The sequence below is a fragment of the Populus alba genome, chromosome 8, assembly GCF_005239225.2.
Source record: "Populus alba chromosome 8, ASM523922v2, whole genome shotgun sequence".
Lineage (NCBI taxonomy): Eukaryota > Viridiplantae > Streptophyta > Magnoliopsida > Malpighiales > Salicaceae > Populus > Populus alba.
This window is the reverse complement of record NC_133291.1, coordinates 1,303,143-1,317,388: the sequence shown is the minus strand read 5'-3', so window position 1 is coordinate 1,317,388 and position 14,246 is coordinate 1,303,143. Positions and strand designations below refer to the sequence as shown.

Below are 14,246 nucleotides of genomic sequence, written 5' to 3'. Positions count from 1 at the left end.
ACTTAATAAATAAATCCTTTATTTGAAAAACAATTAAACATCATAAAAACATAATAACCAAATCATTATATGCTTTTAGTGAAAAAAAACTATTAAATAATTTACCTAAGATCCATACAAGCTGGAGTCTAACATGCTTGATGTTAGCTAATTTTAAGATATTAAAAGATACTAATTGTGTAGTTGAATATTAGTTTATTACTGAGTATAGAGTATAAATCATTTAAGCTAGACAGTTTTAAAATACATTTAATATTATTTTTTCTTTTTAAAATCAAGTAAGTAATATCCATATAAAAAAAATTATAATTCTTATACTTTGTAAATGGAAGCTAGTATACCTTTAAAATATTTTTGATTAAAAAAAAATCATTTTTCACTCTCAAAGCTAACCAATTAACTTCTAAAATACTAATAAAAAAACCTTTTTAATGCTTTGTTTTAAAGCAAATCAATAAAAGCTAAAAAAACGGGGCCAGACAAGCTCTTTTAAGGTATGCGATTTAAGAATTATTTGCTACTCACAAAATACAAGTCGCAATCCAGGGTGTGAAAAAAAAGGAGCATGAGTCTTCGATAAACATGTTGGGATGAGTGCTGCTTTGCTACATAAACATGATGCAGCAGTCTCGACTCTCGACCTCGAAGAACCAGAGGATCCTCTGCGAGTCCTTGAAATGTTCAACAAAGTAAAAGAAGGAAGATAATGGGTTCAAGCACGATTTGTTAACTTACGAGAGTGCATTATCCAGAAACCTGGGTTTAATGGGAATTTCGAGCGCATGAGGATGGAAATCGACAATAGTCTCGAAGAAGTGTACATTGGAGCTATGAAAAATCACAGAAGGAAAGGGAAGGTTCAAGAGGTTGTGTGATGTGTTTTAAAGAACGGGGTTTTATAATGGTGGGCCGTCTGTTTAATCTTACAATCCAGGTACGAATATGTTGGTGGAACTTTGGTATCTCAAGCAAACTCGCAAAGCGTATCTGGGAATAGGAAGAGACTGGATTTTCTCCACCGAGTCAGGCCATTGAAGAACATGGAGATATCTGGGGGACTGTCTGTTGTTTTGAGCACACGGCCCGTGATAATACCATGGTTGAATAGGAAGACGACGACAATGACATTAGGAGGGAGATGTGATCGATGAGGTGCTGGGGACTGGCTCGCCGCTTTTAGTGCTAACTTCTAGAACTGCAGCACTAATTAATTAATTATGTTAGATAGATTCCGCCATCATTTATGTTTGACAGAGGTATTCTATTCTCCCCCGAATCAACTTCGTATACGTGCATGTATCTTTAAAAATCGGGCTTCTGCATTGTTGATTGCATGCAGATTTGTTATAACAGGTGTAAGAGAAAAGCAGACACTTTCGTTCCGTCAACCCCTCCACGCTCGTAAGCAGGCGGGAGATGGGCTTTTGCCGTGCAGCAGACTTGAAAATTGTAGCATTTGTTAAGTGCATATATATATATATATATATATATATATTAACATGGATAATCAACTAGTTTGCATGTATATTAACTAATTCTACGTATCTGAAAATGCATGAATGTTTAACTTGTAGAGGATATGTTTCTTGGATTTAAAGGAACCTGTATAACTTTGTGCACCAAGTCATTCGTGTGCTATGTTTTCCTGCTGGCATTATCGGGTTTCCCATTGTGTTGTGCTGGCGCACAGATAGATCTGGCCACTGGTATATTGTCTGCTTCAGATGTTCATTCCGCGTGGCGGGAGTGAAGGAATGTGGAGAAACTGCCACGAACTAGCTGATGCACACTTGTACCTCAACTGTGATTACCAAATTATTGCTTGTTTCCACTCTGTAAGGCTTTTCCTGGAGAGCAGAAAATGATCAAATGGATTATATATGTGCTGATACAGACCTATCAAATCCCCTGTAAAGTTTTTTCCATATTCCTTGTCAATTTAGCCTATTCACATTGGAATCTGTCCGCTAAAATCTGGTTATTGCTGTCAAAGTTAAAACAGAGTCCTTGATTAACCAGGCAGATAGCAGGTTTTACCATTTTTGCAACAAATATAATCAAGCTATCCTTCCGCAATTTGCTCATTTTGGAGGTGGAAAGAAAATTCCATCGCATTCTCTTGGAGCGGATGAGCTGCTCAACATCAGGAGATACTTTTACTTTCAAAGATGCCTGTAGCACGTGAGGAAATAGTATTATTGGTATTGTAGTGTAATGTTTTTTTAAAAATTATTTATTGTAAGAAATGCATTATATTTTATTTATTTATTTTTGATATTACATAATGTTTTTTTTTTAAAACTCTTTTAAAAAACATCTAAAAACATAATTAATCTTAATTTTAAATAGACAGAAACCTTCCAACCAAATGAGTAGGTATAGGGCTAAAATAAACAACAAAGAGATAAAATAAAAAATATGAAGTTAATTACGAGAAGTATGGCTCAACTAGTCAGGTTTTGAGTCTATTCCAAAAAGTTACCAGTTTGAGTCCTACAAATTTCAAAGTCATTAGAGGTTTACATGATCGTTAACTTTAAGGCCCGTGTGATTAGTTGATGTGAGTGTAAGCTAACCTAGACATTCACGTTAGTCTATAAAAAAAAAAACATGAAGTTACAAACATTTCTTTTTGAAAATTAAAATCCAACAAAAACTTGGTGATGATGGAAATCTAGATGAGCCTAAGAAACCCCTATAGACTTGAGTTTTTATATTTTATATTGATCCAATACATATTATTTTAAGTATAATACAACTTCAAATATTACAAAGATAAAATTATACTTTAGTCCCTCATCTTTACAAAAATGATATGGTTAATGGAGTATAAATACAAAATGAATCATTTAAGTCAAAGGTTCACAATCTTTTTACTCTTAACATTTATATATATTTTCAGAATTTATCTCTCTAAAATACTATTATATCTTTTCTTTTTATAAAATTACTGACTTTATTACCGAATAATCCTCTCGTCCATAAAAACACCTTTTGTAGGTATTAATCAATCACCATAGTTGCTGGTTATCTAACTTACCAAACTATTATTGACCACGATTATCGGTCACTTAACTTACCAGGTATCATTTATTACTAATTACCAACCTTTGAGATTTTTTATATTAAGTGATCAAATATTTTTACTACAAATAACATGTAAAATTACTTGAATTTATAAATCAAATATTTTTACTACAAATAATATGTAAAATTACTTGAATTTATAAATCAACTGATTATTCATCATATTAATCTTATTCTTAACCATCTATAATTTTATTACTCGTCAACACAGGAAGGTTCTTGGTATTCAAAACAGACAACCTTTCCACCATCTCAACATCTAGTGGAGCTTCAACACAGTTGATTAATTATATACCATGCCTTGACGGTGTTCAATTCCTTCTTTGGTTCATGCATCTTCAGGGTTCCATCAAGCTTGACGATGCGCGCCTTTGGCTGCCTGGCTTCCAACAAGGGACTTCAGAGCCTTGTCATCTACATCCCATGCTCGGCTCACGAACTCAGTAGAGAAGCCAGAGAAAATGCCATTGGAGCCTGTCAAAAAGAAGCCAGTAAATTCAACAGTCTTTAAGAAATGCTATTCTTGCTTTGGATTCAAAAAATCTCATAAGTTTGAATTAATATTTGATTATTGTATTATGATAGAAGAGAAACAAATAACAAGAATAAAGAAGATATATCTTATTGTACTCTTGAAATTATAATCATTCTTCATGTCTTTATCTCTATAACAAAAAATATAATTGAAATTGAAAATATTTCATTCTTTTAAAAGCATTGATTGTGCACTTAATTAATTTTGGCTTTTAATATACCACGGGTATATCCAAGAAGTAAAATACCTGTTGTGATCATGTACACTTGGAATTGACTAAATATACTGGAGAGAAAAAAGAAAGGCAGGAGAGGCATGAAGCTGTAGTTGGATTGCTAGAAACACATGGTGTTAAAGCACAAAACCAAGGGTACGTTAGTGCATTTTTTATATTGTATTCAAATCCTTGTAAATAATAAGTTATTTAGTATTTGAGAAAGTAGTTTATTAATATATTATTATATATAGATCTTTTCTCTTGGGAATTCTAGACTAATGATAAAAGCTCAAGTCTGTATAAAAAGAAACTTAGTTATGAAAACTTAAAGACTTTTCAATTACAAAGTTAGTATATTTACAAGATAGATAATAAATAACTTGAAAAAATTTTAAACTCGAGGAATAAAAGATGTTTATTTTTAAATGTTAAGTTAGTTAATACTTCGAAATCTATAAATTTATTTTAAGAGGTAAGAGTTCTTAATCCTTACCTCAACGAGTATTTATATCTCTTTAACTTTGTTATTTTCAGATAAGAGAATGACCATGAAGCTCTAATATATGCTTTTGGTGATATTAATGAAAATGAATATCTCTTATATATCATTAATATAATATTAAATATGGTAGGTCCATTAAAAGGTTTTGTATACATCTATGAGTAAAAAAAAAACATTGCATTAGTATCAATGAATATTTTGCATGGCGAGACATGATGGTTTGTTATGCCTTCAGTGCTTTTATTTTATGGGATAGTCTAGGATCAAGTGTATAGTTTTAGAACCCAGTAATGGTTGAATCCAAATGTTTTGAGTTTGACATGTTTATTGGACTCATGATACTTTGAATTTAGCTAATTGTCAAGTTCAAATGTTTTGAGTCTGGTATAATTGCTAAACCTCCACTACCCTGAGTTTGATTGACTATCAAATCTAAATTTTTTGAATGTAACATACTCATTAAACCATCATCACCTTAAACCCGATTGATTATCAAACCTAATTTTTTTTGGGTGTGCAGTACTCACCCTGCTATCTTAAATTTGATTAATTACCCATTTCAAGAGTTTTAGATTTTTCCAGTATCACACCATTATAATTTTTTAAAATAACTTCTATTTATAGAAAGTCCACGATAAAAAAAAAATGCCGACTCATGATTTTTTTATGGTGGAGTATGTACAGTCTAGTGTTTCTTTTACTTTCAATGACTTCGCAAAGACCCCACACGATTTGAAAATCATGAAAGTATTTGCTAGAACAAGAAAAGGAAATAAAAAAGTATTTTTTTTTCTTCTTATCTCGACTGTTTTGCTGGTGTGGTTGTTGTTTTCCTCTTTTATATGCTTTGGAGTGCTTATTTGTTTATGAAGTCAGGATCAGTGAAGAGTTATTCTCTGTAATGATATGAATGACAAGTACACCCTCTCTTAGGAAGGCATAAGATGGGTCATGTGGTCACTAGATCAACAACGTCCTTAATTTAGGATTTGTAGTTTAAAATATTTTAATTTAAAAATATATTAAGATAAATAATTTTTTTTATTTTTTATACTAATATATTAAAATTATCAAAAATTATAAAAATAATTAAATAATTTTTTTCAAGTTAAAATCACTTTTGAAAGACATCTAAAAACAAAAATAAAAACTATATCAAATATTATTTTAAATTAGATATTTTAATTAAAATAATATCATTTAGTTATTTTTAATGTTATTTATTCAAATTTAGATATATCAATCAAGTTATTAAAAACTTAACCGGGTCAATTAAATTTTATTAAGTTGAAATTTTTTAGTTTAATTAGAAACTTAACTTAATATAATTTTAAATCTCAAATTTTTAATTAAATTAGACTGAATTTAATAACTGCATGGTTAAAAAAAGAAAAAAAGAAGATGATTCTGATAATTCACCTCCTAATTTTTAATTTATGTTCTTACAACTTTGATTGACTTAACTTCTTTTTTTTTATTCTCAATCAAACAGCGACATAGTTGCCATTCATTCTTTATCTTCATTATTCTCAATACTTTTTTTTTTTAATCAAACAACTTAAATGATTGACCATAAAAAGTGCTTAAAAAAGGTTTTGAATTAAAAAAATCCTCCTCCTGTTAAAATCAAAGAGTAAACAATTAACTAAATATTCACGTCAAGAGGTCGATATCCTTACGGGCTATTGACTGGAAAACCTGCCTGTGACACACCCATGAATGCAACAAGGAACAGGAACCAATCAAATCACAGAAGAATTGAAAAAACAACAAACAACCAATCAGTGACACCCCTATCCTAATTTCACCCCCCGCCCACCCGCACAAAATCATACCCCAACCATCCACTGAACTTGGCAGAATCCCATAACATCCAAACTGGACCCCACCAAACGCCCACCACCGAACTAAGTAAAAGAAAGAAATTCCCTCTCCTCTCCTCTCCTTTCCTCGAGTGAATTCCATTCAGTTCCAGGCTAAACCAAAAATCCATGCCAGAAAATCATTTCCATTTCTAGCAACTGCAAAGTCTCTTCCATGTTCAAATACCCAGACTTCAAGTCCAAGTACAGTAACTGATAATCGAGGGGTTGGAATGGATAGTTGGTGTGGAGGAGAGGCAACAATTAAGAGCCGGGCTAAACAAACTGAAGAGAGTTATCAGTTACAGCTTGCTCTTGCTTTGAGGTTATCTTCACAGGCCGCTTCAGCTAATGATCCCTATTTCTTGGATTTCAGTTCTAGTGACAATACTAAAAGAGGACTTCCTCCTTATTCTCCCGAGTCTCTTTCTCATCGATTCTGGGTAATTTTTTTTTTCACACTTTTCATTGCTCGAGCATATCTCTCGGGCCCCATCACAAATTGAGATTTCTTTTGGGAGCTTGGAGAAAGATTTTGTTAGCGTGATTTCAAGAAAATTTTACTGCTTATGTTCTTAAATATTTTATGATTTTCTCCTTTGCTCCTTTTTTTTTTTTTTTTTTTTTTAAATTTTGTACTGCAAACGTGTTTTGAAGCTTGTGTGTGTGTGTGTGTTTTCGGTTATATTTGTATCAGGTGAATGGAAGTTTGTCATACTTTGATAGAATTCCAGATGGGTTTTATGTGATACATGGATTGGATCCTTATACATGGAGCATAAGTGCTGATAGTCGTGTCCCATCTTTTGAATCATTAAAGGCTGTTAATGATTTGTCAATAGGAGTGGTTTTGATTGATAGATTCAGGGATCCTGGTTTGAAGGAGGTACATAATAGAGTTATTGGTCTTTCGAGCAGCTTGAGTACAACAGAAGATGTGGTTAAACACCTTGCGATTGTTGTTTGTAATCTTATGGGGTGAGTTCTTGAGTTATGATCAGTTTCGGGTGTTTTCATTGAATTTCTTGTATTAGGATTCTTGTGAACAGGGTTTTTCTTTATTGTCTCAGGGGTGTAGTCCTCAATGAAGATGATAATGCCTTTGCCGAATGCTGGAAGGAATGTACTGAAGTTATGAAAAGGCGCTTCCGATCTGTTGTGCTTCCAATTGGAAGCTTATCCATTGGCCTTTGTGTTCATCGTGCATTGCTGTTTAAAGTAAATCTCACAACTTCGCTGTTTTTGTTCATTGCATTCTGCAGCATTTTAATGCTGCCCATGTTTGTATTAAATACATATTATTTGGATGTTGAATGGAAAAATGCAACATATTGATCATATATTTTTCCTTTAATTATTGGATGTATTTATGTCTTCCAAACTATAAATGTCTCTATTGACATTTCTCGAATTATGATTTTTTTCAGGTATTAGCAGACTCGATTAACTTGCCTTGCAGAATTGTTAAAGGATGCAAATACTGCAGAAGAGATGTCGTTGCATCCTGTATGGTACAAGTTGGTAATGACAGGTATGCAGTTTCAACCATATATTTATTTGAATTTCACTACATAGGAGGTTGGAACTGTGCAGCAACAGAGCTTTGAAATACAAGTAAATCAATATATGGAGGTTTGTAAATATATTGATATCTTTAGTGGTATGTAGTGCAAATTGGTAAGTGAAGAATGGGAGAGGATGGGTGAATCTTGAATTGCTGATAGTTTCTTCCGGGTTCTTACATTGGACCTGTTTGTACTTGCAGTTGAGCTTGAGCCTTTTTTATTTTTCCTTATCATCTTAATTTGTCCAAGTGAATTATTTCTTAAATGGCCGTTGATATGTGCCTGGCAAAAATGAATGAATGGAACCCCTTGCTCTGACAGAAACTTTTCTCTCAAAAGAAACTGGCAGGAAAAGCATGAGCATCCTGAAATTTTGACACGAGCACTGTCTACTTTAGCATCTCCCACATAATGTTGGTGGGGTGGATCGTTTTACTTGGATATTTGAGGAAACGTTACTTATATGGCTTGAACTGCAATGATTACACAAACAGCGAGCATTGTTTCTCCCTGATACTTGGCATAACCGGAGTCCACATTCTACCAGCTATTGTTGACATGGTTAGAAAGGGTGTCATCTGCATAATCATAGATGGCCATTCACCATTTAACTATACTTTTGTCTGCTATGGTTGTCTGAATGGTGGAATGGCTTTCTTTCAAGGGTGAAGTTCTCATTCCACCAGCATTCGATTCTTTTCCATTCTGTCCAAAAGTTAAATCAAAGTTGCTTAAGTAATAGCTGCCATGAGAGGATATGAGAATAATTGATGGTTGCTTTTGTTTTTCAAGATCATTTCTTCGAAATTGAGAGTGTGCTTTTTGAAGGTTGAATGGCTGACCTATCTAGGGAATTACTGTAGGAGTTTTTCTTTTATGGTAGGTCTATTGCTCTATAATTGTTGAAATGAAAGGTCCATGGACTGGTTGATCTCTGAATTAATTTCATAATCCTCAGGGAATACTTTGTTGATTTGCTTAGAAATCCAGGAGCACTAAGCCAGCCTGATTCCTCGTTCAATTGTTCATCTTCAATCTTAGTTTCTTCTCCATTGTCTCATCCAAGGTTTAAATCTAATCGAACAACCGAGGACTTCAGGACATTGGCCAAACTCTACTTCCTTGACAGCCAGCCACTTAATCTTGTATTTGATAACTCTTCTTCAGGTGATTCCCTATCTATTTCATACATGTATCGCTATAATATTTTAGAATACATGATTGATCACTTTGGCATTTATTTGTCATAATCAGTTGAGATGAGGAGAAACTTGAGCATTATTTAATAAATTTGTTTATCCTATTCCTCAAACAACCCCTACACATTTTCATAATTGTTTGAGATGCAGAGTACTTTCTCTGTGACTTCAAATTGGAATTTCCAGTTATCTCGTAGTATCTACAGAACCATATTTATTATACGATACTCTGATCATTTGCTTTGAAGTAGATAACTAAAGAATAAGTTCATCTCTTATGATCAAACTTTATCAAACTGTAATAGTTTTTAAATAAGATAAAGAATTTTTAACAAAAAAGAAAAGGCTAAAATATTCTGATTGTAATGCTCAATATGATTAGTTACAGCACATATGATGTGTCTGACAGTGACTCTGAGTCTGACCTGCCAAAGGAAATGCTAGAATGGCTAGTCATGCACTCATGCTTGTAAATGGTATTTAAAGACAATTGACATTCAGTGAAGTAATCTATTATTGACACTTTCTAAACCTTGGATTTTCAGGCACTACTATTGATGAAGATGACAAATTTATTTCAAGGCTCGGTAAAGACAAGAACAACCTTCTACCCACTTCAAGCAACAACCGTGACACTTCTCTGTCAAGTTCCGTCCTACCAGTTAGGCAAAAATATACAGATCCTGTCATCTCTAATCCCAAGCGTGTTGCTACAAATAATTTGTTGTTCATGGAATTAAACCAGTCAATACCAAGTAAATCAAACAATCAACTTCGTCTTGAAGAGGAAGATTTGGATGTACCGTGGAGTGAACTTCTTTTGAAGAATAAAATTGGATCAGGTACCTTTTCATTTGAACTTTCGGAGGACTTCACCACTGCATGCTACAGTAGCTATTAGTATCCCCTTCATGCGTCCAATGTATTTTAGTTTGTCAATTCTGTGGGATTTCATTCATGAAGGATACTGACAAATGCTTCGCAGGCTCTTTTGGAACTGTCTATCATGCTGACTGGCGTGGTTCGGTAAACATTTCTTTCTTATATCTCATAATCTTTGGCATTTTGTTTTGCTTGTTTTGAATATGCATATATAGTGGTTCTTATATCACAGAATCTTTCATCTCTATGATTGCTGTTGTTGATGACATACCAAGATTCTTTTTATATGTTATCTATAAGAAAGCCCAGCAGCGAAATGGTGCTCTAATGTAGATTCTGCTATAAAAGTTGGTGCCTTTCCAAAAATCCAATCTCCATTCTTGTCATTTTCTCTCCAGGATTTTTGGGAGGATATTGTTTGCAGGACTACCATGTATCATGGTATAACAGCAGTTAGGATATCTAGAGTAGCAATTTTTATGTATTCTTCAGAATATGCAAAATAATCTTGAGTTGATTAGAAATCATTCCTGTCTTAGTCCTGCAGTTCTTTCCGTGCCTTTCTGAATTCTGCTTAAGCAGTAGTTTGACACTAATCATTCTCATTATTGAGACAAAATTGGCAATTGGTCTTGATCAGCTAAATTTGATGTTGAGATGAAAATGATCTTCGTTGCATCTCCAGCACTCCTCTAGAATGTAATAAATTAAATTTTTTAAAACTGTTATTTACCAACAATCCTCTCTTTACGTTACCTCTCTTAGTGATATAGCTAGTAAATTTCAACAATGTACTCATATTGAATGTTTCTATCGTCTCTATGGGTTTTATTGCCATAACATAACAAATTCTTTGTTGAAGCTCCGAATATTGATTTTAGTGCTTTGCTCTTCATTAGCACTGAAAATATCAAATATGATCAGGATGTTGCTGTCAAAATTCTTGAGGAGCAAGAATTTCATGCAGAGCGCTTTGAGGAATTTTTGAGTGAGGTACCTATACCATGCTTGCTAAAAGCAAACCTCACCAAAACACAAAAGGATCAAAGAATAGAAAAGAAAAGAAAATTTCAGCATCTTTTTTTAATGAGCTAATAGTGACTCGAGTTATTTGTGGTTTGAATTTTTACTCAATGACATTGATTTTGTTTGGCAGGTTGCTATCATGAAACGTTTGCGACATCCAAATATCGTTCTTTTTATGGGTGCTGTTACCCAGCCCCCAAACTTGTCCATAGTTATGGAGTATTTATCAAGGTATTAAGATTCTTTCTATGAATCAGTAGATATTTTTTAGGAAATCAACTCTGTATTAATGTGAATAATTTTCTTTGGACTGCAGAGGCAGCTTGCACAAACTTTTACATATGAATGATGCTGCAATGATATTGGATGATAGGCGCCGCTTAAATATGGCATATGATGTGGTATGCTGTTTTCTTATGGCTAATATTTCTGTTTCTAAGAAAAATAGATAATCAGCGGAACAATTGCTAGAAAAAAATTGGAACCTTAACATCATCATCTAGAAGTGAATAAAACATTTCCTGGATTTAGGGGCTGTTTATTTCTCTGTACAGGCTAAGGGAATGAACTATCTTCATCAGTTCAGACCTCCCATTGTTCATCGAGATTTGAAATCTCTAAATCTCTTAGTGGACAGTACATATACGGTAAAGGTTAGCATTCCTAAACTGTGATATGTGGATAAAGTTTTTCCTCTCTCCAATAACATGCTTAGAAACTTGCTGCTCTGCTTAAGAATTAAAACCTTTAATCTTAAACCCAAAAATAATGCCCCACCCCCCCCTCTCCACGCTATTTGGCCCTAAATTAGTTGCAGTGGTTAAATCTCCCATTGACAAAGGCACAAAGGACTGCAACAGCTAATCCATTATTGATTCCTCCCCATATTTTTAGCATATAATGGTGAAGTTTCTAATTAGTTCTTGGAATAGAATTAAAATAACTAAATGACCCAAGCAGCCTCTTCTACCCTTAAGAAATAATAAAGAGCAAGCTAATTTTATTACAACTAAAATGTGGACACTTCTCATGACCTTTTTTCAGTGGGAATGATCATTTACATGCTATGCATGAGGAGCCTAACATTGTTTCCACTTGGAAAATGTTTATCCAGATTTGTGATTTTGGTCTCTCACGATCAAAAGCAAAGACCTATATTTCATCAACAAATGCTGCAGGGAGAGTAAGTGCTACTTTGGAATCATTAAGTTGTTACATGCACTTTCTTATTGTATGTTATATGATGGAGGCATGGATTCGGTTACAAACCTAAATTTACAATTCTGGCTCCTCTTCTTTAGCCTGAGTGGATGGCCCCAGAAGTACTCCGTAATGAACGATCAAATGAGAAATCAGACGTTTACAGCTTTGGTGTAATCTTGTGGGAACTTATGACCCTGCAACATCCCTGGAGAAACTTAAAGCAAGCACAGGTAATTTGCTTTAGCATACTTCATTTCACAATTTGTTTACAAACTCGTACACACATGATACGATAGAATCGATTTCTCTTAATCAAGTTATATTTGTGAACTTGAGAATGGATGTGAGACCTTCAAGGAAAATGCCTTGTTAAGAAATAAAGTCCCAGGGAAGGGTCAACTGGTGAAGGGTATTGATTGTTCCTAATTATTTAAGGATCTCTGACTGGCTGCTGCCGGAGATGAAGTCTGTAACTGGAATTATTGTAGTCATCTGGAACTGGATACTAACATACACATGGTTCTGCATTATACAGAACTCAAATGCTATTATTTATGTTAAATGAGTGTCTTATATTTTGTTGTAGATCATTGAAGCTGTTGGTTTTACGGGCCAAAGGCTTGAGATTCCAAGCAGTGTAAATCCTTCAGTGGCTGCCTTGATTGATGTCTGCTTGGATAAGTAAGTGGATGGTCATAATTACATCAACTTCCAAAGAGTTTATGGACTAATTTTATCTCTCAACTGTGAAATTTGTTTATCTTCAAGAAACCCTACTCAGGACAAGGAACTAACTAATATACAGCGCCTGCCTTAAATATCTCTCTCCCCTTTCCGTCATATTCTAATGGACTTTCCTTTCAATGCAGCGAGCCCTCTAAACGTCCCCCATTCTCCTATATAATGGAAACTTTACAGGAACTGATAAATAACTCCATCTCCCATCCAGTTGCCGCTCAAGTTCGATGACAAATCTATAGGAGGGGAACCCCGGGTAAAATCTTTATTCATAGCAATGTGCCATAGATCTGATGCTCATCTGGTGTATATTTCAGGTGTGCCTGTCGTTTTATAGTACTTAATGAATCAAATAAAATTTTCTTTAATATCTTTGTTGGAATATTTATAGCTTAGATGCATAGTGTTGTACTATTATCGTCAACCAGTGAACGTCAGAAATTATATTTTTCATTACCTCCTGTCCCATGCCCCATAGCTCAAGGCATTACAATAAGAGGTCAATTATTAGATTTCTGCAAGAATACAGTTATACTATCAGATTTCGCATTCATTCAATCCCACATGATGTGCTTTTAATGTGTGTTATAAGTCATCTTATTCTGTTGGTGGCAGGATTCTTGCTGCACATAGTTTTTTCCTTTGCAGATAGAGGAATGGTAAAGCTGCTTGCATGGATTTCATTCTTCTCATTGACATGATACTTTCTGGGCTTCCACAAGTTGTTGATTGTCCTTTCTGTATCTGCCATGATCTAACCCTTGTAGCTACAATTGTAAATACGCGGGAAGTTGTCAGGGTATCGATACCAAGCAACATTGGTGGAAATGCCACCATGTGTTAGGAACTTTTATATGGGAAGAAGTTGAGGGCGGCTGGTTCATATTACTAGTTACACTGATGTGCCCATCATTTACTTAATTGCTTCACTCTGTTGGCTTCATATTTTTGCCTGCTCAGCTGTTTGGTTTGCGAGGTAGAGAGAGGCTTGCTATTTACCATCCCCTTGCATTTAATTTGGGAACCTTCTAATCATACATGTTAATTCTTCTGAGCAGGTTAAATCTTTAACAAGCACTAAAGCTGTAGAGCCCGAGAGCCTGGTAGAGCTTTCACTTTGGTACAAAATACAATCCAGTTCTTCCGCTTTAAGCACCGTCACAGTTTAGTCCTTCATTAAGTTCATTCAGTTCTATTTTTATTTTTCAGCTGCAACTAAGCGTGTTTTTGATATTGTGATCGTTTTTGTGATTGTAATTTAAAAAAACAAGTTCAAGTAAAACATTTTTAGATACGTTTTTAAAAAATATATTTGGTTAAACTTGTTGGAAGTTAAATTTTTACATGTAAAATAAATTAAAAGTATATCTTCATAAATAAATAAAATAGATTATTTTAGTTTTTATAAAATCAAAGTTTGAAATGATAAA

The 14,246-nt window shown here is 33.8% G+C and overlaps 1 protein-coding gene across 7 annotated transcripts; it reads left to right on the top strand.

Moving 5' to 3' along the window:
• The first annotated feature begins 6,233 nt into the window (after positions 1-6,233).
• LOC118030491 (serine/threonine-protein kinase CTR1) lies at positions 6,234-14,147 on the top strand. 7 transcript variants are annotated; one of them, XR_004684338.2, is made up of 16 exons: positions 6,239-6,646; positions 6,901-7,181; positions 7,274-7,421; positions 7,631-7,734; positions 8,727-8,935; positions 9,513-9,809; positions 9,953-9,993; positions 10,774-10,842; positions 11,006-11,106; positions 11,192-11,276; positions 11,430-11,528; positions 11,990-12,058; positions 12,177-12,308; positions 12,665-12,759; positions 12,948-13,133; positions 13,432-13,759. XR_004684338.2 is itself a non-coding variant. In XM_035034623.2 (16 exons), the coding sequence occupies exons 1-15, from the start codon at positions 6,437-6,439 to the stop codon at positions 13,045-13,047; spliced, it is 2,040 nt and encodes a 679-aa protein (XP_034890514.1). In that variant the 5' UTR covers positions 6,239-6,436; the 3' UTR covers positions 13,048-13,072; positions 13,875-14,147. The 7 variants fall into 7 exon arrangements, 2 of the variants coding, with proteins under 2 accessions (XP_034890514.1, XP_073266890.1); XM_035034623.2 differs by lacking the exon at positions 13,432-13,759 and adding an exon at positions 13,875-14,147 and having other exon boundaries at positions 12,948-13,072; XM_073410789.1 differs by having other exon boundaries at positions 12,948-13,072.
• The last annotated feature ends 99 nt before the right edge of the window (positions 14,148-14,246 follow it).